General features: G+C 35.7%; 1 protein-coding gene across 4 annotated transcripts in view; it reads left to right on the forward strand.

Annotated features, from left to right (window-relative positions):
- Positions 1 to 27,498, forward strand: part of MINDY3 (MINDY lysine 48 deubiquitinase 3) — an 80,091-nt gene that overhangs the window by 17,867 nt on the left and 34,726 nt on the right. For 2 of the 4 annotated variants that reach the window (XM_040645370.1, XM_040645371.1), the window contains exons 4-10: positions 43 to 216; positions 3,473 to 3,524; positions 4,391 to 4,505; positions 7,235 to 7,308; positions 8,159 to 8,238; positions 21,458 to 21,528; positions 26,387 to 26,467. In XM_040645370.1, coding sequence (XP_040501304.1) covers positions 43 to 216; positions 3,473 to 3,524; positions 4,391 to 4,505; positions 7,235 to 7,308; positions 8,159 to 8,238; positions 21,458 to 21,528; positions 26,387 to 26,467 — 647 coding nt within the window. The remainder of the gene's footprint in view (positions 1 to 42; positions 217 to 3,472; positions 3,525 to 4,390; positions 4,506 to 7,234; positions 7,309 to 8,158; positions 8,239 to 21,457; positions 21,529 to 26,386; positions 26,468 to 27,498) is intronic. The other 2 variants (XM_040645372.1, XM_008692029.2) reach the window with 2 other exon arrangements.

Below are 27,498 nucleotides of genomic sequence, written 5' to 3' on the forward strand. Positions count from 1 at the left end.
TTCAAAGAAAACCATCATAACTGATACTTTGGTTATTTTTAGAGGAAGAGCGGAAGGAACTCCTTTGTCATACGTTATGTGATATTTTAGAAAGTGCTTGTTGTGACAACTCTGGATCATACTGCTTGGTTTCCTGGTTAAGAGGAAAGACAGCCGAGGAAACGGCTAGTATTTCTGGGAGTCGTGCAGAGTCTAGTTGCCAAGTGGAACATTCTTGTAAGATACATTTTTATTTCCTGAAGTAATTTCTTATACCTTTGTTTTAATAAAACTATTGAAATTTTTAAAGAGAAAATATTTAAAATTCTCATAACACATCTCTTTTTTTAGCCTGAGCTTAATTCATGAGCCTTAGTATTTTTCATTTCCCTGTCAATTATTTTAGCTTCTGGAGGATATTGCACTTGTTTATCATGTCGTTTTTGGAAAAAAGAAAGGAATTGCATCTCTTAAACTTTTCTAAAAGTTTTAGTTAATTTCTGCTTGATGACAATCTCTTCTGAGCTTTGGAACTCTCATTTAGAAAGTTTAAAGACCATAATCATACATACTTTAGTTTTAGATGCTTTAATGTTGGTTTTCTTGGTATTGGAAAAAAGGAATTTTGGGGGATATTAGAAAATTTCTGAAATATCTTTAGTTTCTTAGAGCAGAGATGGGGACATTATTCTTCATTACATATTGTTTCTTTGCTTCCTGAACTTTTTGGACATTATATAATACAGTCTACATATATGGATTATTTTAAGGTAGTTTTAAAAAAGGATTTTAATTATTCCTTCATTTAAGTTTTTCAGTATTGAAGATTTCTCTTTAAGAGCTATTCTTTTTCATAAACAATATATATTCTGTGGATTTTAGCCTTTGAAAAATCTTACGTAATAGACCTCAAAACTGCCAGAATGCACTAGTAAAATGGAGACTTCTGGTGGTGCTGAAGGTAGATAAAGAATTGCTTTTCGGTTTTTCTTTTCAGGAATTATCTTGCTAGTATGTGACTTTTGATAACTGGTAGTTTCATGTGCTTATATTGAAGAAGTGACTTATTCTACCTATGATGCTTTCCATTAACTATCATCTCTGCAGAAATTATTTTTAACGAAACTGGACACCTGATTTATACAGAGTAAATTTTGATTACTCACGATATACATCTCGATTTCCATGTAGGATTATCCCTGAGGCACGATTATCTCCACAGGCTGAAATGACTCTGATATATCAGCGCCGCCTTTTCCTGCAGTTACAGTGGCAAAATCTAATAGGAGGACATTTGCAAGGAATAATTTTTAAAATTTAAACAGTTGAATGATGTTTCCTTTTGAGGCCTTTTAAACATAGCCTTTCAAAAAGAATTTAACATACTTTTAGAGTTGATGATGACAGCTGAAGAAAACAAGTGGAAAATATTCACAAGGATGATAGTCAAAAATCTTAAGATTGGTTTTAAAATATTTTCCAGGTTTTACTGGGTTGCATGAAAGCACGTTTAATACTTGCATTTAGGACTTTAAAATTCTGACAGAGGAAGAGTTGAACTAATTAAAAGTTGTTTTAGAGAATACCTGCTTAAAGCCAATCTGTATATTAATATGCAAGAAAATAGTAAGGTCTTTTAACATTTTTCGTTAGTATTTTTGTAGTACACTCTGTACTTACCATGGGGTATACTGTACATTTCTGTAGTTAGAGGTGCAATCGCTCTGGGTTAAACAGCCTCATAATGTATTAACTTTGGTACTTCAGTAGCTACTTGAGGTGGGCATAGGAGATTGAATTTCTCTTCAAAAAACGTAGTTTAGTAGTTGTCCAATTCACTTTGCCTCATTTTAAAAGTGGACATGAAATAAAACCATATATTAAATCTGTTTTTAGGACTGTAAAAATTTGAAAAGTTTTGTTAACTGAAAATTAGAGAATTTAGATGTTGACAGATGCAAAGAACTTACATCAGAGTTTTTATTCCGTATAACAATCTGTTTTACCTGTTCTTTCCTTTGTTCCCAGCTATGTTCCTTTTCTTGTGTTTTATATTTTTCACCATCCTGCCTGCTAAGCTTTTTATTTTGCTTGCCTCTTTTTTCTAAATTACTATCTTTATGTCTACTTTCATGGTGTATACCCAGTAGGATTATTTAGGTTATCAAGCACTGCAGAGCAATTAATACAATTTGGAAAAGGTTAGGTCAAATTTTTATTTTATCCTGAAATTTTACACGTGAACTGTTTTCCCCCTTGTCGGTAGTACATTGTGCACAAACATTAATTTCATTGGCTTGTGTGGTGTGTGTAGTTTTGGCTTTCGGTAACGCACACTTGTTTGCAGTAGTGAATGCTCAGGTTCAATTTCAGTTTGTTTCCCACACATATCAAAAGCTTATTGAAATTAACCCATTTGGACTGGTCAAGATTTTTAAAAGTAGTTTAAAACATTTGAAAATTAAAATGATTTTAAAAGGAAAGCCTAAGGAAACATTTTTAATTGTAATTCAGAAAATCCTAATTTTGAATTCATAATGGATTTCTTTCATTCTCTAGTAAGAATTAATATTTAAAAGTACTAAGATTTGCTTTATAAAATATATATGAAATTTTTCATTGTGATAGAGTATTTTAATTCACGTATGAGATCTTTAAAGATGTTATCTTTGTAAAGGGAGCCAAAACTCTCTGGATTCAAATCTCAGCCTGCCGTTTGTTGCGTTGTGCTCCAGGGAGGCTGCCTCTCTGGCTCGGTTCCTCTTCTGTAAAATGGGGATAATAGGGTTGTTAGAGGATTAAATGAGATTAAGACCTGTAGAGCATTTAGAAAGGGGCCTGGCACTTAGTATAAAGTGCTGCATAAACATTACCTTGGATCTAAATGATTTCTTTTATTTCCTTTGTTTTTTTTTAATTTATAATTGTACTGTATTAATGATCATAATCTAAATAAGTTACTGAAAACTTCCTTAAGAGTTGTACAAATGAGGAAACAAACTTAAAGCTGTCGTTGAACCTGGGTAGTTTCAAAGTGCTATGCCTTTTTATACACATTAGTTTAATAATTAAACATTAACCTAAAGATTTTATATTATAAAGGAGAAAGATTAGCTATGATGATTTTATTTGGATCTATGAATTGAAAATTATTTAAAAGTGCAGCACACACTTCAGTGATGTGTGAAGCACTCTGTCAATAATTTCTCATATTTTATATACTATCCTAGCCTAACTGAATTAAAAATAAGTGTTTATTATTTAATCACCCTTCTATATTCTCAGTATTATGTCCATTTTAGTTATAGTCATGGTAACTAAGATCCTGAAAGATAAATTTGTGTTATAGTAAAGTTGAAAATAAATTGAGAATTTTAAGGGAGTAAGGAAATAGGGAGAATTTCGATTGCTTGAAAGTATTTACAGCCTGCTGTGTGTATCTTGTGTCATTTATTTGCCATGTGTAGTGCTGAAAAGTGTCTTTTATGTATAGCTGCCTTGGCTGTCGAAGAGCTTGGCTTTGAGCGATTTCATGCATTAATTCAGTAAGTAACATTGGAACATTTAAAATACTTACCTTGTGGACACATTGCCATTTTAAGTCTGTTCATACTGTGGAAAGGTACTTAGATTTATATACTTGAGGATTAATTTGTTATCAGTTTTTTTAAGTAATAATTTATAAATGTTTACTTAAATTATTCTGATTCCTAAATTAGCTAACTACCAGAATACACTTTTTTATAGTATTAAAAACTTCTTCATCGTTATAATGAAAAAAATCATTCTAGCTTAATGTTTCTCTGACCTGAATGAATACATTTCTAATAGGATAAATATTTGAATTATTATTTCATTTGCCAAAATATGCCTTCTATGATTCTCGTTAAAAGTGCCGTTATTTTCATTAGAGCATTTAACTTTTTATTGTAAAAGGTAAGGATAGCTACATTGCTAGGATTAGAGGTGGCATTTGAAATATGACATTAATTTCTTTTAAAAGAAGCCACAAATGTACACGTTATCTTTGGTATTCAGACATTTATTGTATAATTTTCAGGCTTTACAGAGTCAAGTTTTCTTTTTTCTTGAACACCTCTTAGAGTTACTTCATTCTTTAAAAATGTATAATTACTGTAGAATTTCTTGATGCCAGACAGTTGACCTAAGTGATGAAGAGTTTTCCTGCCAAGTAGGCATTCTGTTTTAACGGTGTATATATATATATTTAGCAGCATTTGTCAGCAATAGCTTTTGCTTTTAATGGCTAAATTTGTATTTGAAAATTTGAGACACTTACAGAAATCTCATTTGTACACATACAGTTTATAAGATGATTTAAGATTTTCCCATTTGTTACTGGAGTCATTCTCATCATTATACTAATACTTAATTCTTTTTTCCCCCCCAGAAAAAGATCATTCAGAAGTTTATCAGAATTAAAAGATGCTGTCTTGGACCAGTATTCAATGTGGGGAAACAAATTTGGAGTATTGCTTTTTCTGTATTCTGTGTTACTGACAAAGGTTTGTTTAAGAAGATACTTCTTCTGGCTTATATTAGTTTGAGTTCAGTACTGTTTTTCATGCTGTGATGAGTAATTTTATTTTTGATACTGTTTCTAAATCTCAGAATAAAAATCTCTTGTGCTATAATAAGGAGTCATTCAAGTTCTCTTTCCTCACCACTCACTTAGTACTTAACCACTTTCAGACTTAGTTTTACCCCTGATCTTCTGTGTTGTAGAGGTTATCAGTAATGTTCTAATTATGAAATGCTCTCAGTTCTTCTGAATTTTATTTTCTTTCATCTTAACAGTATCTGGCATTTGACGCCTTAATGCCTTCTGGAAGCTCTTTCTGATCCTCAGTCCCTCTCTTAACTTACCTGATAAGTCATTGTGCTGGTTCCCTTTCTTTCATTAGAGTATTAAACTTTTTATTGTAAAAGGTAAGGATAGCTACATTGATAGAATTAATGTCTCATGATCCTTCCTCCCTCCACTTTTTTTTGATAGCTTCATTTTCTTCTTTACCTGTTATCTCCTCCTTTCTCTCCCCCTCTAGATTTTTATATTGCAGAAATTTTCATTCCCTGTCTTCAGCATGCTTTTTCTTTTATGGGCATTTTATTTTTTCAGCTTGCTTTTATGTGGTTAATTCCAGTGTGTACACTTCCTGTCCTACCTTCTTCCCCCAACTGCTAATCTATCTCTAACAGCCTGTTAGTCTCCGTTGAGTATCCTGCTAGATTTACCGTGTCTGCTTTCAGACTTCTTTCATTTGACAGATGTTTACTGGGCATTGACTCTGTGCTAGGGATTGGAATTATAATATGAAAAGTTTTTTTAAATGATTCCTCTTCAGTACTGTAAAAAATAAAAATTGATACATTAATAATTCCGTGATGGCACTGTTTTTAGGTGTTTATTTGTTGCACTGACAAAGCATGGGGGTAAAATAGAAGAAGGTGTGTCTGAGTCTTGGGTTTGGTTTTTGTTTTGTTTAGTTTTGTTTTTTGGTGGAATCAAGGACAGACTTTACATAGTAGGGACCGTGTGGTGGATGTAGCATCTTGATGGATGAGGAGAAGTCTTCTAGATGGAAAAGCTGTGGGAAGAATTTGAGTCATGAAAACAGCAAGTATAAAGGCATAATGAGTTTGGGGGTGTAACCTGGGAGAACTCTAAGGAGTTCAGGATTACTGCAGCATAATACACCAGAAAGGCAGTGGTGGAAGAGGAGACTGTGCACTTAATGTAAAAAAGGCTCAGAATGTGAAGACCCTTGTATTCTGTGCAAAAAATAATTGCAGTTTCACCTGGCCAAAACTTGAACAGAGCAAAAATTTAGGACAAGGTAATAACAAGATCTTTTTGCTGATAAGGTTCCTTAAATTGAGGTAAGAGTTTTACGAGAGGGAATTGGTGGTGGGATTGAAGACTAGAGTCAGGAAAACAGAGACTGGTTACTGAATAGTGAACCTAGGCTAGGGCAGTGACCATAGAAATGGAAAAGACAAAGAGCGTATTTAGAAGCATGTTCTAAATTTGGAAATTTAAAAACATTTTAGGAGCACATTTAAGAGAAAGAACCAAAAGTACTTTGTAGTTGGTTAGATGTGGTGAAGAGCAATGAGGGTGGGATCTGAGGTGACTGGTCTCTCGAGTTTGGCTTTGACTGTTCATTATTCCCCCCGTTTTTTATGCTGACCTTTGATAACTCCTCTTCCCTTTACAGCCAATAAACCATCATGTCTAGTTGTTCTTACTTGAGCTGGTCTTTGACATGATGTCCCCCCCTCACCAGTGATTACGTCACCTGTTCATATTATTCCTTTTGGCTTTATCATAGCCTGCTTTGTATTGTTTACAAGGCAGCAAGTGCAAAATCTCATACTTGTTTGTATTGTCCTACAATATGTAGGCGTTGGTTAAATTTTTGGATTGTTGATTAATGTCTTTAATCCTTAGAAATGGCCTTACTCTGATAGAACCAGTGGTTAAAGTTAGGTGAACAGCACAGTGAAGGGCAGTTATTCTTTGTTCTTTCGGGGTTGATGAAATGAAAATGCCCAGGTCTTGTGCTTACCTAGACTTCTGGGGATTTGGATGCCCTTTTGAGGAATTAAAAAAATATCGGAAAATTGGCTTTTAAGAAAATAAGCTTCCTGCCCTCCTAGTTTTATATTTTGTCAGTACCTGTTTAAATTACTGATATTTCTGAGAACGCACAATCAGAATTCTATTTCCTTCTGTTACAGTTAGACCTTTTGTATATTTAAATTGACATCTCTATCAACACTCAAGGGTGTGCCTTTTGTACTAATAAGTTTTTTAAAAGGCCTAAGTAAATACTTCAGATGCCTTAGCAGATGTATTAAGTCTGAATTTACTTTATCCTGAAATTAAATGAATATTAACTCTTAGGATTAAATAATTTTCTCCTCTCTCCTCCTGAATCACTTAAACATCTCTCAGTACCCCTTGAACCAACACGCCATGAGATCTATTACCCGTGAGACAGTCAGTGCTCTCTGTATAGAGCCCAGGGAAGAAAAGATATTCTTGGAAGAGCTACTTCTTACCGTTATCATCTCACATGTTTTCCCACATCAAATCTGGGTAATCTGGGGGGAGAAAAGTTACTTAAATAAATGTGTTTTACTCATTTATAGTAAAAAATGGTCAATTTATAAACTATCATTTTCATTTTTAGTTTTTAAAATAAGCCAATGAATTTTTTGGTTCCTTTAGGGCATTGAAAACATAAAAAATGAAATTGAAGATTCAAATGAACCTTTGATAGATCCTGTATATGGACATGGCAGGTAATTCACTAAAATCTTTTCTCTTCCTACATGGACTTAAGTTTTTAGAAGCTTGACTTTAAGATAAAACACTACTGAGTCAGATACTTTTGTCAGTGTTGACAGCGTGAAGCCTGTGGATTTAAGTACTCTGTGCTTTATACTTTGCTTGCTCTATGTATGAAACGATCATTTCCACGTCAGATTTATGTATGCACTGTACTTACTGTGGCACGGATTTTCTTTAAAGATGACAACACGTGGTATTTTAACAAATTCTGCTTTATGTTCCACTTAATTTTTTAATGAATGCAATTTACTCATTTTGACTTAGAAATAAGTATATCCTTCTCTATTTGTAAATGCTTTTCTGCTTGAGGGAAATATTTTTTCCTTAAGTTTCTCTGAAACCACCTCCCCCAAGCTCTTTATAATTCTGCTAAAACCAGTGAAACAGTGCTAGTTAACCCACTATATTACATAAGTCCTTCTCTGTAGATCTTTGTGCCTCAGAGGTTAAAATTCAATCGGCCATCAAACAAAAAAATAATAATTACATATATATTTATAGATGATTATAAATATTATTAGTCTAATCTTTTTTCCATCCATTTAAACATGATATCTTAGATAAAGTTGTTAAATTTAGATGAATGTGTGGAACAATAGATACCATTGTGGTGATAATGCTCAGTGATACATTTCGAAGGCTGTTGTTCAGTTGATCATATAAAATAAAAATGTAAGGTTTTCCCTAACTTTGTTTCTTAACCAACATAATGTAGAAGTCGTTACTTTATGCTTTACCACAGGGCTCATTTGACGTGAAAACTAGTTTATTCATATTTTAATTTTCAATTTTTATTAATAGCCAAAGTTTAATTAACCTCCTACTGACGGGACATGCTGTTTCTAATGTGTGGGATGGTGATAGAGAATGCTCAGGAATGAGTAAGTATATTTTTTGCTGTGTTTATCTCTTTGATGATGACTGTTTCCCTAGAGTACGGTTGATGGTTATTCATCTACTTAATGGCTCTACATTACTTAGAGGTTAACATAAGTGCTTTAATATCAAAGAGTCCTTCCCTGTTTTCAAGGCACTGTCACTTAGAGAGTATGGAGTTTGGAGGCAGACAAACTTGGATTCAAATTCCAAGTGTAAGTCAAGTTACTTTTCTCCCACCTTTAGTTTTCTCTAGTGTAAAATTGGGATTGTGGGACTAACTTCTTTTCTTTAGAAAGTAATAAATACTTTTTATCTATAAATCTAGTATATATTTATCCAGTGGTATCTGTCAGTCTCAGACACTATTGCAATTTCTTAAAATTGAGGAGAATTACAAGTACTGCAATTTGAAATTTTTGGTGAGTCTAGTGTATATAATTTCCTTTGAAATGCTGGGCAGATTTAATGTTATCTGAGAATTTTAAACCCCCTCCCCCACCACACCTCCATTTCTGATCTCAGTTATTTCTTTGCTGTAGCTTCATGCAGTTATTCACTCCTTCAACTTATATTAACTACTACATACCTCTTCTTGAAGTATGTAAAGCATAGAACAGGAAGCTTCTATAGTTTCTATTTTTTTTTTTTTTTTTAAGATTTTACTTATTTATTTGACAGAGATAGAGACAGCCAGTGAGAGAGGGAACAGAAGCAGGGGCAGTGGGAGAGGAAGAAGCAGGCTCATAGCGGAGGAGCCTGATGTGGGGCTCGATCCCATAACGCCAGGATCACGCCCTGAGCCGAAGGCAGACGCCCAACCGCTGTGCCACGCAGGTGCCCCTTCTATAGTTTCGGCAGATCACAGGGAAATTTATTTCTTCTATAATGAGATGAAACTGTCACCAGATAGCAGAAGCAAATATTATGATTGAGTTGCTGCTTTTTACTCCCATTTAAATGAGTGAATCTTGATCTTAAATTTGAATTTTTCTCAAATTTTAGAAATAGGTATAGTTAATAGAAACAGGGAAGATATAATATTAAGGGGGGGGGAAGGTCAGTAAAAATTACAGAATTTCAGGTTTAAAAGCACCCTAGCACAATCCAGCCCTTCGTTTTACTACTTAAGAAATGAAAGAACTACCTTCCCTCCATACATTAGATAAAATATGCAAAATTATTCACTCAGTGTTTAGGTTAGAATGAGAACCTAGTTTCGCTGATTTCTGGCAAAGGACAAAAAACTCATGGACAAGAAAACTACACAAGTTACCCTGCTCTGTTTTTTGTAAGTGAGCCCATTCTATTCTTGAACCTTCCTCTGATTCAAAGCTGTGAAGGCATTTAATCCTGCCAGTTAAAGGTATGTCATTCTGTCTTCAGTAGTATGCGCTCACCCACATGGCTTCTAGACACCGTCTCTTTTTCCTTCCCCCTGTGGTTTCTGGGGCCTGCGTATCTTAGATCATCTCAGGTGATCAGAGAAGGAATACTTGGTTCCTGTTGAACTTGGGTTGAGGTATCTCATCCCGCTTGTCCCTGTCTTTGCTGCTCCTCATATTTCTTTCCACTGGGACTTCAGTGCGTCACTCTGGCTCTTGATACTAGTTATCATGGTCCTCCTTTCTCTTCACTATGCAAATTCTCCTAAGCCTCTCCTGCTCCCAGAACTAGACTATTCTATCTCCCTAGGCTTTTCCTCACCTATCCTCCCGTAGGCTTTTTTTCTTGCCATGAATTTGTTACTTTCCTCATAGAGTATTAGTCACTTATCCAAGTTTTGGTTCTTGATATGTACAAATTCATTCTTTCCTATTGCTTGAAATATTAGCTTTCAAAGCTATTGTCTCGCTGTGAATTTTTTTTTAGTATAGGTTAAATATCAAAACTAAGGAATGACTTTGAAGTAATTATCTGGGAAAAGAAAACGGGCAGGGCATAATTCTTTCATTTTCTCTTAATTGTTAGGAGTATTGACTTGTTGAATTTGTTTTCAGTCACCAGACTTAAAAATCTGTACATTATTCAGCATTTATTGGATGTTTTTCTGATCTGACAACATGGAAGGAGATATATAATATACAAAGAAAAAGTATAATTAAAGAGTTACTAGTTGCGAAAGCAACTAGGCAAGCCACTTTACTTCTCCTAGCTTCAATTTACTTAGTTATAAAATATAGAGGTTTAATGCCTTCCTCAATGGGATGTTATGAAGATTAAGATCAAATTTCTAAAATGCCTCAACTGGCCCTTGGGGAGAACACAGCTTTCCCTCAAAAGCACACAGACCTAGTTTGGGGAAACAAGAACGTGCACACACATAACTATAATGCAATGTGAGAAGAAGCATGTTGGAATAAAGTATTAAAGAGGAAGGAGAAAACTTTTCCTACTATGTTTATGTTGGGGTAAACAGAGAGAATTTAAGTAGGAGTTAACATTTTAATGGGGCAAGATGGAATGAGCGAGAGGGCGTTTTAAGAAAAATTGCAGGTTGTGTTTAGGGGCTAGAGACATATCAGACCTGATTAGAGCCCTGGTTCTTAATCCTGACTACACATTACTACTTGGGGAGCTTAAAAATATGTCAATGCTTAGGCCCCAGCCGAGAGTAAATAAATAAATTAGAATCTCTAAGTGGTGGAGCCTGGGCATGATAATTTAAAATTACCCCAAGATGATTCTGATGTGCAGGCAGGTTTGAGGACCACTGGATGAAAGCACTGGATCTGTGAAGCGGACTAGTAAGAGGAAGGATCGTAAACATGGGGCTGAGGAAGAACTCAGAGGATCTGGAGAACTTAAGAAGTTTGCGTTTTAGTTGGCAGGCATTAGGAGGACAATCATTGAAGGCATTTGCAATGGAAGAAAAAAGAGCAACTAGTATTTACGTACTTTGGGCTAAGCAGTATGTTTTAGATATGTATCTTCTTAACTTTGATAGATAAAAAGGCGAGCCTCAGATGATTTAGTAATTTGCCCGTGTCAAACAGCGGAGGTATAAACTGCTTTTGACCACATTCGAAGCGTGTGCTCATTCCGCCATCGCGCGTTCCGCTGTACCACTCTGCCTGTCAGACTGACTACGGGAAAGTAGAAGCTACAGGAGTCAACTGATGAATGAGAGTAAAGTACAAATAACTAGTAGGTTTTCAAATAAAGCTTATTGAATAAACGAACACATGAAGAAACATAGTAAACGGACTGGAATTCACTGTGTATGTTTTGGAGGGGAAAAAATAATCTTTGTCCCCAAGGATTTCATTTTCTTTGAAGAGCAGTTACAGCTATTGATGGTCAGGAATGCTCATTGTGCAGCAGCGGTGAACATTTGTTTAACAGTGCTGAGCCCCGCTCTTCGTACCTAATGACTATATTCCCCCACCCATTTGCTTACTTCATTCTTAGAACTACTCTGTGAAGATCGTAGAGGAAACTAAAGCACAGAGTGGTTAAGTATCTTGCTTCATTTCACACAGCTTAATAAATAGAGCTGAGATTTGAACAACTGTAGTCTGATTCCATGTAACAAGCGTACTTAATCATTACAAAAGACTGCCTCTTATACTACATTTCACAGAATCGAGTGCAATAATAAATATATAAGATGACGTGGAAGAAGTTTATCTTACTAAATTTCATACCGTGAGAGGTAGTAGTTGCCTCATTTATGGAGAGACTAATTTTGAGAATTTAATCCAAAGGTTCTTGTCCATGATACAGTCAGTGAATGAGCTGTGCTGTATTTCTCATTCAAGGAGAATGAGGACTAAGAATAGGCTGTGAATTTAGCAATTAGCAAGGTCTTTGCTTTAAAAGAACAATTGAGATAGAAACCAGAGCGTAAGGAGTAAATATTTTAGCCATGTAAGCAAGGAAATCTTACTGGTGAAAGAGGGAAAGAGGAGTTGATTGCCAAAGTGAAGAGATGGTGTGTGTAGGTTTTGTTTTAAGGGATAGAAATCACTTGAATTGTTCCTTGGCCAAGGGAAGGGAACCACCTTTAATCAAAGTAAATGGAGTCAGGGGTAACAGTAACCTTGGAAAGATGCACAGTTCTTCTAAGACAGGAAGAAAGAATGTGCTGAGAAAAGAAGGCATTTGAAGTGTGAAAGATTTAAATAGGGAGAACTTTTAAGATTTTGAAGTCTGCTAAGAATGGACAGAGATAAAGTTGGAGGCATATAAAGGAGAGAAAGGGTTTGAGTCCACTGCTTTAAGAAGAAATAAAAAAATGGATCATGGGAGAAATTTTTAAGTGTGCAGTCAGCAGTAAGAGATATAGAGATGAGTTTACATTGAGTAATTTAGAGTGGATCCAGCCAGTAAAGCTTATAGTTAGGCTTCTTCCTGGCAGTAACATCAATGAATATGAAAACGAATATTATGTATTATCCAGGAAAGGCCAAGAAGGTTCAATGAAAGATAAATAGGTCATTTTTCTTGTCTTTAATTTTTAAGGATATCAATGCTTGATCTGTCATATATTTCATATTATGTATACATATTATATACAATAAACATATTTTTCCCAGTTTGTCTTTTGCCTTTAGTTTGCTTATGGTGAACAAGTGTATTGCTACCATTTTTGACTGTTATAAACAAATACTGCAGTGAACATTTTTGTATATAAATTTTTACATATTCAAGTATTTTGTAGGACAGATTTCTTTTTTTTTTTAATTTTTTTTTATTTATTTGACAGAGAGACAGCCAGCGAGAGAGGGAACACAAGCAGGGGGAGTGGGAGAGGAAGAAGCAGGCTCCCAGCGGAGGAGCCTGATGTGGGGCTCGATTCCAGGACTCTGGGATCACGCCCTGAGCCAAAGGCAGATGCTTAACGACTGAGTCACCCAGGCGCCCCCCCTGTAGGACAGATTTCTAAAAGTAGAATGTGTGATAAAAATTTAAGCATCCGTTAATTTTTGTTAGTTTTATCAAGATAGAATTCACATACCACACGTGTGATACTATTTAAAATGTATAATTCTACGGTATGTACATATGTATTTATTTCAATTCCATGGTTTTTAATATGTTCTTAGAGTTATGTAACTGTCGCCAGATCAGTATTAGAACATTTTTTTATCAGCCCAAAAAAAACCCTGTGCCCATTTGCAGTCACTCCCCATAATTGCCTGCCCCTCAGCTCTTAGCAACAATTAATCTGCTTTCTGTCTCCATAGATTTGCCAAAACTGGGAATTTCTTATAGAATCATGTAATATCTGGTCTTCTGTGACTGACTTCTTTTACTTGGCATGTTTTCAAGGTTCATCCATGGTTTAGCATATACAGCACTGTACTGCTTTTTATTGGTGAATCATATTCCATTGTGTAGAGACACCATATTTTATGTATTCATTCGTCAATTGATGGGCATTCAGCTTGTTTCCACTTGACTGTCCTGAATAATGTGGTTAGGGACATTTATGTAAAAGGTTTTCTGAGGATATATGTTTTAATTTTTCTTTGGTATCTACCTAGGAATGAAAATCCTGGGTCATATGCTAACTCATATATTTAATCTTTGAGGAACATCTGTAAAACTGATAGATAAAGCCGGTTTACCTTCTAAAATCTCCTTTACCAACTGCTAATGTATCAACTTTGGTTTTAACCATGTAGGGGACTTCCTGTTTTTCTGTATCCTGGCCAACCTTCAGAACCGTCCGTCTTTACTCTGTCACCTTACTTATAATTCACATTTCTCTGATTCCTCCTGAGCCTCTGCTTGATTGTCTTTTTGTGTGTTTGTCAGCTTTTAGTATTTCCTCTTCTGGGAATTGCTTCTTTCTAGCTGTTTGCATTTTGAGGGGAAAGGTTATTGTCTTATTCGCAATCACTAGGAACTCTTTCTAAATTCTTTCTTTGTGTTTTAAAAATGTGTTGCAAATATTTTCCCTCAGCCTTTTCTGTCTCTTAACTTTGTTATGGGTATCTTTTATCATACTCGCGGTTTTCATTTTTATAAAGATAAATCATTTCATCTTTTCTGTTACGGCTTCTGTTGTTTTTTTTTTTTTAATTTTTTTTTTGAATCAGTTTTGTATTTCTCCCACAAGATTAAACGAGTATTTTCTAGTATTTTCTTCCAATGATTTTGTAGGCTTTTAAAAAATATTTAATTCTTTAATCCATTTGGATTATTTATTTGTGAGCGGAATGAGATAGAGATCTGCTTTTTTACATTTTCCCAAAGAACTGCCTAATATCCTAACTTGTCATTTCTCCACCTGACACACCTACTTGATAAAATAACAGATTTTCCCATATGTATGAAACATTCTTTGTACTATTCTATTCCAGTAATCTATTTGTGAGTTCTTATGCCAAAACTACCTTATTGCCTAGTTTTATGTTCTATATTTGTCAGCACGTTTCCTACTATTATTATAATAGAAATAATATAATAATGTAAAATTATTATAGCCATTTTTACATTATCTAGTCCAATTGAACCTGTTTTTGGCTTTTTAAGTTGCGGTTTTAAGAAATTTGTGAGAATTCGAATGAGTTATGTTAAATTTGTAGATAATTTTAAAGAAGGGCCATCTTTATAGTAGTAAGTCTTCCTATTTAGATTGGGCTTTTTTGTACCTTTTAATGAAAGTATATAGTGTTGAGTATAGGTTCTATAGTTCCCAAATCCATGGACTTTATTCTGCCTCACCTGTTAAAACTGTCTTTTGCTTCTGCAGTAGAGAACAGATAACCTGCAGTGCAACTCGTCACCTAATTTCATTTTTGCCCACCCCCTAGTCTTTCACAGTGGCTAGTGGAATATTTTAAAAACTAAGTCAGATCGTGACAGTTTCTCACTTAAAACCATTCAATGACTGGCTTCCCCGTGCACTTCAACTCTTTCCAAAGGCTCTCAAAGCCTTTTGTGGTCTGGCCGCAGTCTAGCTGCCATCTGTCTTTATTTTGTACTACTACGTGTCTTTTGAGCTGAGATTCTCTTTGCTTGGTCTGTCAGCAGATCAGTTTTTCGATGGTCTCCTTCCTACCTTTCAGGCGTTCTGCTGTATTTGTGCATCGTGTTATTGTACATAGTATAATTCATCGTTCATGTTTATTTGATTATTTGAATGTTTTCTTCATTTTATGGGATTGACATAGAGTCAGCTCTTATAAATCAGAAACCCAGAGCTTGCTTTCTCTTTCCTTTTTAATAGAAATCATTATCAGAGTCCATCCAGGCTACAACTATGTAGTTCGCTGAACATGGATGAACTTATGATACATAGACGCTAAGAGAATCTAAACCGAAAATTAAGATCATTTTGAAATTTTAGTATTTTTTAAGTAATATGAATTGCAGTTAAGTGGCTAAGTGGTATATAATTTTGAAGTGTTTGGTTTATCAAAATTTGAGAGAAGGGCAGAAGTGCTAATTTTCTCTATATATTTTATTACTGTAAAAATAGATTTAATTAGCTGGAACTAAGTTGTCAGATATAATACAGGACTCCAAGTTAAATTTATTTGCAGATAAATCATTTTTAGTATAAGTATGTGCCATTCAATATTTGGAATATAGTTTTACTAAAAAATTACATTTTTTTAATCAGGAGTTTAAATTTAACTGGGCATCTTTTGTTTTTATTTGCTAAATTGGGCAACCCTAGCTATATGTCAGCCCTGTAGCAACCTGACTTCTTAGGAATACAACAACCAGTAAATGGGTTTGAAAAACTCTTCACTTTCAAAAATAGATTTCACAAAGTTCATAGCTCAAATTGCGTATATGTATGCAATTTATGTATCAGTGAGATAGCCAAGTCTTTCTCAGTATCTTACTGCTTTTTAGTTCAGCTATTCTGACATTCTTACAAATAAGTCAGTTCTTTTCAAATTTTTCTAACTACAGATTTTTTTACCTTACTCAAGGACCCTATATGATTTCATCCTGGCTTATTTTTCAACCATCAGATCTATTCTTGAATAAAATTACGCCACTTGCTTTTGTTTCTTTGTTCATGCTACTCCTTTTGCCAAAGACCTATATCCCTCCCATCTGTGCCTGTGCAGTCCTCCGCTGCCTACTTCATACGCCATCCCTCCAAGGAGAGCTTCCTGATTGTCATGGCCGAAAGTGATCTATCCTCTGAGCATTTTGTTTTCATGGCACTTCCACATTCTATTTTGATACCTATTGTTTAGGGTCGGGGGGAATATTTTTAATTGTATTAAGAACATTTAACATGAGATCTACCCTCATAGTGAATTTTATGTTAAGATACACTATTAACTATAAGCACAAAGTTGTACAGTGGATATCTAGAACTTACCTTACATGACTTGCAACTCTAGCTGTTGAATCGCAACTCCCCGTTTCCGCCTCCTTCTAGCTCCTGGCAACCATCATTCTGTGCCACTTCTTTGAATTTGGCTATTTCAGATACCTCATCTAAGTGGAATCATGCAGTATTTCTCCTTCTCCGACTAGTATATTTCACTTAGCATAGTGTCCTGAAGGTTCATTCCTGTTGCCACGTATGATAGGATTTCCTTCTCTTTGAAGCCTGAGTAATAGTCCATCATATGCATATACCACAGTTTCCCTATCCATCCATTCGTTGCTGGACTTTTAGATTGTTTCAACATCTTGGCTGCTGTAAGTACTGCTGCAGTGAGCATGGGAGTGCAGGTATCTCTTTGAGACTTCTGATTTCAGTTCTTTTGGACTGAATACCCAGAAGTAGAATGGCCCTGTCACATGGTAGATGTATTTTTAATTTTTTGAGGAAACTTCATAACTGTTTTCCATAGTTGCTACACCATTTTACATTCCCACCAACAGTGTACAAGGGTTCCAATCTCTACATCTCCTCTCTAACAACTTATGATTCGTTTTGTCTTTCTTTTTGATAGTGGCCATCCTAACAGGTGTGAGGTGATATCTCTGTTGGGTTTTAATTTGGAACTCTTATGATTGGTGATGTTGAGCATCTTTTCATATATTGTTGGCCATTTATATGTACTCTTTGGAGAAATGTCTATTCATGTTCTCTGCCCAATTTTTAATTGGGTTTTTTGGGTTTTTGCAGCTGAGTTGTAGGAGTTCCTTATATATTTTGGTTTGTTAACTCCTTATCAGATATATGGTAGTCCCCAAGGTAGCTTTGTATTCTTGCACTATGAGCATTGTTTTGGGGTTTTTTTTTTCAATACTTGGCACTCAGGGTATGTTTCTTAAATAAATGCAGTTCAGTCATCTGGTTTCCAAGTTGGCATCAAGTTGGCATCAAATTTAAAAGTCTCAGGTGGGTCTTCTGCAGATGCACTGACAGCAGTGAGAAGTGACAGCTGAAGTGGAAGAGAAGAAGAGGGAGAGGCAAACTGAGGAATATAAAACTTTGCATATATATATATATGTATATATATATATATACACACACACATACATACATACAGTCTCACTGACTGAAACAGCGTTGAGAGGGACTCAACATGATTAATCTTAAATGCAAGGCTAAGGAAACAAAGTTAGAAAATTCTAAAATATGACACAATTATTAGGATTTTCTGCAAATGTCTCAATAGTCAATTTACAAGTCTTATATAAGTAAATTCTGTAAGTTGTAATATATGAAATTGCTATATTCTCACTACATTTACAACTCAGTGTGCTAATAAATATTCTTAAGGACCCATATTAGCTATCAAAGATAAAAAATTTTAAATATATATTGTTTAAAGAAATAGTAATTTTTAAATATTACCACTTAAACTACATGCCTAAATATGTGCTTACTGACCTAATCTGAATAATTCATTACCCAAGAATTATGAACAGCTAGTTTTGCTCTAGTTAGTAGCATGATATTATTATAAATATACTATTTTAGGTATTTGTTTAAAATTCCAAGGAAATAGATGATGTAGTATCTAATCATAACACTAGGTGGTGGTATCGGATTTTAGAAATCAAAGTATGGACCTGTTTCTCAACATACGTATTCTTTGAACTTGAAAACATTTAGTGCTTAAATCTCAGAAGGAAGAGGGAGGAAAAGTAACTAAGGCAATAGAGTACCATTTCTACTTCGTAGGGTTGTTCACCCCCACTCCCTTTTTATTGCTTTGAATGCAGTGATTCTCATATTGTCTGGTCTCATGCTCTTGACACTTGTTTATGTTTTGTTTTTTTGTGGGCCCCCCCCACACTCTGACACTTTTAAAAATTATTGAAGATCTTGGGGCACCTGGATGGCCTAGTCAGTTAAGCATCCGACTCTTGATTTTGGCTCAGGTCATGATTTCAGGGTCATGAGATCAAGCCCCATTGGGCTTTGTATGGAACCTGCTTAAGGTTCCCTCTGCCCTTCCCCCCAGGCATGATATCTCTCTCTCAAAAAAGTTAATAAATAAATAAATAAATAAATAAATAAATAAATGGTTCAAAATCCCAAAGAGCTTTTGCTTATATGAGGTATAACCAAATGATGATCAGTATTTTTCTTCTTAGAAATTAAGACTCAGAAATTTTTTTAATTTTATTTTTTTATTTGAGAGAGGGAGAACATGAGAAGGGGGAGGTCAGAGGGAGAAACAGATCCCCCACTGAGCAGGGAGCCCGATGCAGGACTCCATCCTGGGACTCCAGGATCATGACCTGAGCCGGAGGCAGTCGCTTAACCAACTGAGCCACCCAGGCGCCCCAAGATTCAGAAATTTAAAAAGATGTATTAACTCATTTTAAAATAACAATAACACACCCATTACTTGTTAATATAAATATTTATAATAAACACTAACTTTTGAGAAGAAAATTAGAGTGACATTGTAAGTCCCTTCAATGTCTAGGTTATTAGTGGACATTCTCATATCTGTGTATAGATTCAGTCTTTTGAGGTAGAACATCATTTGGCCTCTGGAAAACTTCATTTTATACTCATGAAAGCTTAAGAGAAAAAAGCAATTAATGTCTTTCTAATGGAAATCATTTTGATTTCATGTAGTCTCTAAAAGAGTATTATGGACCCCTAAGAACCCCGAAACACAATTTAAGAATTATTGCTATATCTCCCAAGTACCTGTAAGAAGCTAGTGAAAAAATACAAATTATATGTATAATTACATACACATTCTATTAATTTTGGATTTGCAAATCCAAAAGGTTCAACAACCAGTTCTTAGCTTACACTGTGAATGTTGTATTTAAGGATACATAGTATGATTAAGAGTTGCTACTATATTAATTAATCAAAAAAATAAAATATTTTCATAGAAAAATGGGCAAAACATGACCAGATGGTAAAAAGGAAACAAGGTTATATATGCGTTGTATTTACAGTGGGCATACAGAGAAAAAATGCTTTTTAGAAATATATATGGACCCAAAGTACTATTATAGTTCCATTTAATGTACATTAGCTGAAAGTTATAGTCTATAAAAAAACTTGATTATCATTATAATTACATCTCTGTTGTGGAATAATTTACTATTCATTTTCTGAGCTTTGTCCATTCTTTATTATCCACATGCATGACCTCAACTGTCATCTCTATGCTGACGCTTCCCAAAACTCCGTATCCCAACCCTGGCCTCTCTTCTGTGTGTTCCTGAGCCTTACTACCAGTTGTGGATCCATCTCTAGCTTGAACTCCTGAAGTTTTCTCCATCGCAGCTTGTCTAAAACCAGTCATGTTCTCTCTTCATACCGCTTCAGGACTTCTTAATTCTTCCTTTTGTTTAATCACCATTAATCAGGTTCCCCAGGCTAGAAACCTTTAAATGAAGGTTTGACATATTCATCACCCCTTGAGTACATAGATTTTTCATACTATGTTGTTTCCTCCGCCTTGAATTTTCTTCATATCCTCTTCTTGGTGGCCTGAAAAACTCCTACATATGCTTAAAGATTCAACTCAGATGTTGTCCCCTTTTTTTTTCTCTTTTAAGATTTATTTATGGGTGCCTGGGTGGCTCAGTGGGTTATGCATCTGCCTTTGGCTCAGGTCATGATAACAGAGTCCTGGCATCAAGCCCCACATCAGGCACTCTGCTCAGCGGAGAGTCTGCTTCTCCCTCTCCCTCTGTGATCTCTCTTTCTCTCAAGTAAGTAAATAAAATCTTTATTTAAAAAAAAGATTTATTCATTTGAGAGAGAGAGACAGAAAGGTGGAGGGGGCAGAGGGGGAGAGAGAGAATCCTCAAGCAGACTCCCTCGTGAGCGCAGAGCCCCATGTGGAACTCAGTCCCACAACCCATGAGATCATGACCTGAGCCAAAATTAAGAGTTGGACGCTCAACTGACTGAGCCACCCAGGCGCCCCTCACATGTTGTCACTCTATACACCTTCCCTGATACAGTATCACAAGGTGAAGTGTATATGGGGGCACCTGGGTGGCTCATTTGGTTACAGGTGGGACTCTTGGTTTTGGCTCAGGTCGTGATCTCAGGGTCATGGATTCAGCCCAGGCCCCCCGGCCCATCCCACCCCGTACTGGGCTCTGTGCTCAGCCTGAGTCGGCTTGCCATCCTCTCCTTTTCCCTTTGCCCCTACCCCCTCACAGACCTGCTTGCGCTTGCTGTCTCTCAAATAATAAAATCTTAAAAAAAAAAAAAAAAAGATATTGTGTATACATATATGTAAACAGAAAAGACACACATTTTTTTCTTCTTTCTTGATAAACTTAGCCTTTGTAAGGCATACACCTTGTTCTATTTGTCTTTATTTCCCGAATCTTAAGCATACTGTGTTTATTTATAGGAGGAACGGAATGGTATCAAATACCCGTGTTTTAAGTATTGTGCAAGTAGGTTCACTGCTATCCAGTGATAAATTTTACAAATTAAGATTAGCGTATTCATTTAAGTCAAAGTCAATTCAAGTTAGCTGTTTTGCATGGATATTATTAAGTATCTCTTTCTTCTTTATTTTTGCCAGTGATTCCTTGCATTTCAGAGGGGAAATTGTCTTCATTTTAAAAGTTAAAGTTGAATATAAGGTTTTATAAATACATTTAATGTACATCTGAAGCATCACATCACCCACCATAAGCATGATCTAATGGCATTTTATAATAAGTAGTAATATAATGATAATTTGATGGGAATGCTTAACAATAAATACGTGCTAGGTTTTAAAATATACTTTTGGGGAAAAGTAAAAATTTTGGTGTAAAATATATGTATGAATACATCTCTATTTACATGTAAGTAGTTTTCAGATTTATGTATATTAATGCGGTACAAACTTTTTTTTGTAGAACTTCTTGGTATACATGAACAAGCAGCTGTAGGATTCTTAACATTAATGGAAGCTTTAAGATATTGTAAGGTAAGTTGATTTTTATGGTATTTTTCAATGCTTTTTATTCACACGTCCACTGTTGTGGACAGTATTTTCTTTTCTGACGACATGTAGCTTACGGCTGTTACTATGCGCTTCTCAGTTCTTTCCTGATGTCCTTTCCTAACCTGACAGGTGTATTAAGGGTGGAGTGAAGTTGGCTGGTCGTGCTGAGTTTCCTATTTGTGAGGTTTGTTCCTTTTTGAGGATAGAGGGCAGAACCAAGTAAAAAACAGTTTTTAAAAATAGAGACACCTATTATTGAAAATAAGTATATTTTTTGGTAAACCAAGGGAAAAGGATGTATTGTTTCTTCCTCATAACAGTATGCTTCACGGAAACAACTGGTAATACTTACCAGGCAAAGAAAAAGAATTTGCTAGATGCCTGAAGTTTTAACTTTTGTCTGTCCCATCTGAAAAATGATTTCACACTTAAAAAAAAAAACAAATTCCAAGCATTTCACAGCATTAAATTCTTTAGCACATGGGCTAAGGTTAGGGACTGCCATGAACCTCTCATTTATTGCTAAATATTTCATTGTTTTCCTACATCATCTGAAATAACTATTGGATGTTCCAAATAGTTTTAAATGGGGTTCAGATCATTAATGATTTACCTTTCATGAGATGTCCTGATTTTGGAGGAAGGATGAAGTAGATCTAATTTTGTTTTCCATTTTAGAATGGTGGGTCCATAGCAGTAGTTCTGGTAATGGTGATTTAGTAAAATAACAGTGTCTTGCACTTTCTTTCTTTCTTTTAACTGGAAGTGTTCCTCTTTCATGACAACACTTGGAAAGGCGTGATATGGGTATGATAATCAAATAGGTTTCATCCTGCCCTTATCCATTAGTAGGGATCATATTGTTTCACAGTAGTAACTCTTTTGTTTTCGTGACTTTAGTTTACAAGCTAAAGCTGTTCCGAAGTAGCCTGGCAGCCAGAGCATCAGGCTGCATCCCGTTCTCCCAAGAAACACACACATTCATCGATCCTGAAAGTGTGTGTGCATGCATGCGTGCACGTGCACACACACAAATGATAACTACAGAGAGGTGATGAATATGTTAATTAACTTGATCGTGGTGATCTTTTTGTAGTGTATACATATACAAAAACATTAAGCTGCACACTTCTAATATATACAGTGTTCATATGTCAAAGATATTTTAATAAAGCTGTTTTTTATAAAGTGCGTGTGTGTTTTGCAGGAGGATCGGGTGTGGAGATGATAATACCATGAAATCTTCACCGTGTGGCCTGTAATGCCCTGATCTAGATCCTGTCTGTCCCTCTTCAGTTGCTCTGTCCTCTCCACTGCTGTGTTCTAGCCCTGCTGGTCTCCTTCCAGATTCTCAAACACACCTAAGCCCTTTCCTGCCTGATAAGACTTCATACTTGCTGTCATTTCTGCCTGGAATACTCCAGCTTGTAAATGGATGGCTCCCTCTCCCCTTCAGGTCCTACTTAAAGTGGTACCTCAAAGACCTTTTCCTCAGCCATTCCTTCAGTGACTCTTTTTCACAATTTCATAGGAATAATCACTCTTTAATGATCTTTGCTGTTTACTTTTTTTTTTTTTAATCTTGAATTTGCTTTTTTATTGTCATCCCCAGTGCATTATACACTCTCTGAAGCCAGTGACATTGTCTTTCTGGGTACATATACGGTGTTCAGTAAACATTTGTTGAATGAATGAATGGCCAATTTCACCAGAATTGTAAGCTTTTCTAAATCATGCTTTTGCTTTTCTTTAGCTGTTAGTAGAACAGGGGAATGCCTGTTTCCCCCCTAAGATCTTAGGGGGAAAACAGTAGTGGCTGTGTATTCTCCTGTTACTTATTGCTCTAGTGTTCTAGCAGTAACTGGTATTTTATAAGATTTAAAGATTCTCTTAATGGCAGGACATGACACGGTGGTACTCAGATAGATGAAAGGCAGAACTCTCCATTACTTACACCTCCAAAAAAGGGAGAGCTACCAGACAGGGCCATGAGGGGATTATACCTGTGGACAGGGCTAGGGTGAGGTGCAGCCATAGGGGATGGGGGCAGCTTTGGTCTGGGTGTTGGGATAGAGCTAGCTAGATGTCATGGGCTTCCTGCGGATTGGATAATTTCAGTGAGCTCTAAGGCTTAGGGCTGCTTCTGCTTGTCTGACACCTGGCTCCGGGGCACTTAGGGCCATACATAGTGGCCCAGAGTGTAGGAGACCTGGAAGGGAAGTGATTGGGATGGTGTGATACGGCTTTTTTGGACAAACTGTTACACTGGTGTGTTCATCTGTACAGAACTGTAGATGTTCCTCTGAAAACCTGTATACATTTATTTTTCACCGAACATTTAGAGAATAGCATTAAGGAAATCATTGTGTTTGTATTAGTTTTGCAAATCTGAACATTTCCCTGTCTTTTAATATTGTAGCAAATTGCTCTTTAGCATTAACATTTTCATATCATTTTGACTGTATGTGTTCATTAACACAAATGAAAGTCTATACACATAGATACAATGAGAAGATGACTCGAGTGCTTTTGACTGTGCCCCCCCTTTTTTAAAAAGATTTTATTTCAGAGTGAGCGAGCACAAGTCGGGGGAGGGGCAGAGGGAGAGGGAGAAGCAGACTCCCTGCTGAGCAGGGACCCCCCCCCCCACCCCGCCCACCACGGGACTTGATCTCAGGACTCTGGCATCATGACCTGAGCTGAAGGCAGCCATTTAACCACCTGAGCCACCCAGGCGCCCTTCTGTGCCTTTTTTTTAATAGATAACTCACATGCTATAAAACTCACCATTTTAAAGTGTGTGATTCAGTGGTTTTTCACAAGGTTGTGCAATCACCACTTACCTAATTTCAGAATGTTTTTCTTAACTCTCACAAGATCCTCTAAACGCATTAGCAGTCACTTTCCCACTCCCCCCCCCCCCCCCCCCAGCCCCTGGCAGTTTTATTTCTCTGTGGTTTTGCCTATTCTGGACATTTCATCTAAATGAAATCGTACAATCTGTAGCCTTTAGTGTCTGGCTTCTTTCACTTAGCATAACATTTGCAGTGTTCGTTCTTGTTTGAACATGTATTAGTACTTTGACCAAATATTCTGTTGTATTACGTATCAGTTTTATTCATCTGTTCATCAGCTGATGGACATTGGGGTTGTTTCTGCTTTTATGCTGCTACAAATAATACTGCTAGGAACATCCATGTGTAAATTTTTTGTGAACATATTTTCATTTCTCTTGGATGTATACCCAGGAGTGAAATCGCTTGTCATATAGTAATTATATGCTTAACTTGCTGAGGAGCTGTCAGACTGTTTTTCCAAAGTGGCTGCACTATTTATGTGCTCTTACTTATTTATATTATTGTAAGACACTTAATGAGTTCATTCATTTACCTTTTGATCCTACTGTATATGATCCTCATTTTACTTCTACCTTAATTAAATACACACAAATGCACACTTACTTTCTAAAAAGAGAAATTAAGTAACCACTAAGCTTTCCACCACAAGAGGCAGTTATCACATGAGGAGTCAGAAAACCTAAGTTTTAATTCCAGCTCTGTAGTAGTTACCTGTTTGAATTCAGACAACACACTGATCCTATTTCTGTTTCTGATGTAAAATTGAAGGACTTGTGCTGAGCACCCCTGAAATCCCTTCTACTCTGAACCTGTGATCAGAACTTTTCCTTTGTCTTTGTCCTTTGCTCTTACTTTGTCCCCAAACCATCACCCCTCCTGCTCTCCCAGTTCACCATTGCCATTAGCACATCCCCCTCATCCTTCCCATCATAGGACAAAGACACTGGTGTTTCTGTCCATGAATACAAGAGAGTACCTGTTTCCCACTTCCTGGTGATAAGAAATTCCAAAGGGCCACAGTGGTGGTTGAAAGCAGGGCATCCTATCGGGGCTGTTGACCAATGAGGGCAGAATTGCCCTGACTGCTGACAGTAGCTGCTGGGCATTTCCCCATTCCAGGGAGTCTGTGTGAGAAAGAAAATACAACAAATTGGATTGGTAAGGTTGTTTTTAAGTTGTAGTCTCTGTCCTCATAAGAGTATAGAATTGATTGATGTGAACATGATGGGATTTCCCAAGTCTGTTTTGTTGTTGTTGTTGATTTTAACCTTTCTCAGTCACACACACACAAAAATAATACTCTCAAATTTTGGATACTGTGGTTTTTATAGATTAAGTATATAACCTTGAGACAGGCTATAAGTGTAACTTTTTGTACATTTTAAGGAGACTTCATATTATAGAACTTTGAACTTACATCCAACCATGAAGAGTCAAGTGACAGGATTCTTTCATATCCTTAAGTATTTTGGAGTATATATTTTGCTTTAGAGAGATTTATTATATTGTCCTAGATTCTTTGAAGACAGGATGTGCTTAAGGCTTTTTCCCTGTACTTATTTATTTGTAAATACATTCATTTGTTAATTTATAATTGTTCTTCTGATAAAGTAATTATCAAGTTTATGGTTTCAGGATTTGAGAACCAAGCTGAAAAGCTGGAAGTGGTCATTCTGTCTAGCAACTTTAGTAAAACCTGAGAATGATTCTTAGGGCTAAACTACGTTTTTCCAGCTCTGTTAAATCTGTAGTAGTGTTACTCTGATGTAAAAGTGCGATATAAGCTTAGCCCTGACAGTCTTTATAACATTGATTTTTACATTCAGCATTTGACCTTTATGGGGAAGGCATTCTGGCACAGTACATTATTCCTTTAAATATGAATTGGACACTTCAGTTATGCTTCTAATATTCGTGGGCAGATATTCAGCAGGCAGTATAAAATTTTCATTTGTTTGTTTATTTTGCTACGTTTGTTCTAGGTTGGTTCTTACTTGAAATCTCCAAAATTCCCTATTTGGATTGTTGGCAGTGAAACTCACCTCACCGTATTTTTTGCCAAGGTATGCTTATAGCAGGATTTATTTCTTTTTTTTCTTTTTTCTTTTTTTTTTTTTTTTAACATATGACATCAGGCAACAAGTAATCTAAGTCCATATTTAGTTTGGATCTTTGTGCAGAATTCAGTGTATTCCTACTAACAAGTAGATTGTTCCAAAATCTAAAAAATTAATAGTAAAGAAAATACTGTTACACTGCTCTTGTTTTACAATTATTTCAGTAAACTCTGTCATGATTTAGCTATAGTTTCTTTATCTTTTATGACCTTAGAGCTTTGGCTTTTGATATTTTTCAGAAATCACTGTTAAATAACTAAATTTAAAAGTTTTGGATTGCTCTTTTGTAGAGAGGATAAGAATCTAATTTACATAATATAAAATAATTTTAGTTATAACATCTAGGAAAATATTTTTAAATCTATTAATAGTTCAGTGGTATAGAAGTGCTCTTTTAAGATGTAATATTTCCTACAATTTTGATAGATACATGGTTACAATATTGACATAGATTAAATGCATTTGAATATGTTTATTTTAATTCTGAAAACGTGTTTCTAATTTCATCCTTTGGCGATGGTATTTCTTTCTCTGCATGGAGTGGTTAAGAGCTTTGGAGTCAGACTTCCTTTGAATCCTAGCTTTCCCACTTCCAAATGTTGTTCAGCCTCTTTTCCGTGTCTTTAAAATAAGGGTTTCTGATAATACCTCACTCTTAGGTTTGTCGTCAGGTTTAAATATAAAATGTTTAGCAGTACGTAGTGCAGGTTAAGTGCCCAGGAAATCTTGGCGGTTGCCGTCATCATCCTCACTGCCATCGTCCTTATTCTGCATTTATTGAACATGGAGTTGCTGATGTTGGAGGAAAGGGAGAAAATACAGAATTGCTTATTTTGAGGTTCTTATGTCTAGAGGACCTTCCTGATTCCCCCATACACTTTTTTAGATTGTCCTTTTTAGTGTAATTTTGTGTCTGAAAGACGTATGACTCGTATAAATTGTACCAAAGAGTGAGCTGACAGTGCTAGGTTGTGTGG

Source organism: Ursus maritimus, unplaced genomic scaffold, assembly GCF_017311325.1.
Source record: "Ursus maritimus isolate PB19 unplaced genomic scaffold, ASM1731132v1 scaffold_31, whole genome shotgun sequence".
Lineage (NCBI taxonomy): Eukaryota > Metazoa > Chordata > Mammalia > Carnivora > Ursidae > Ursus > Ursus maritimus.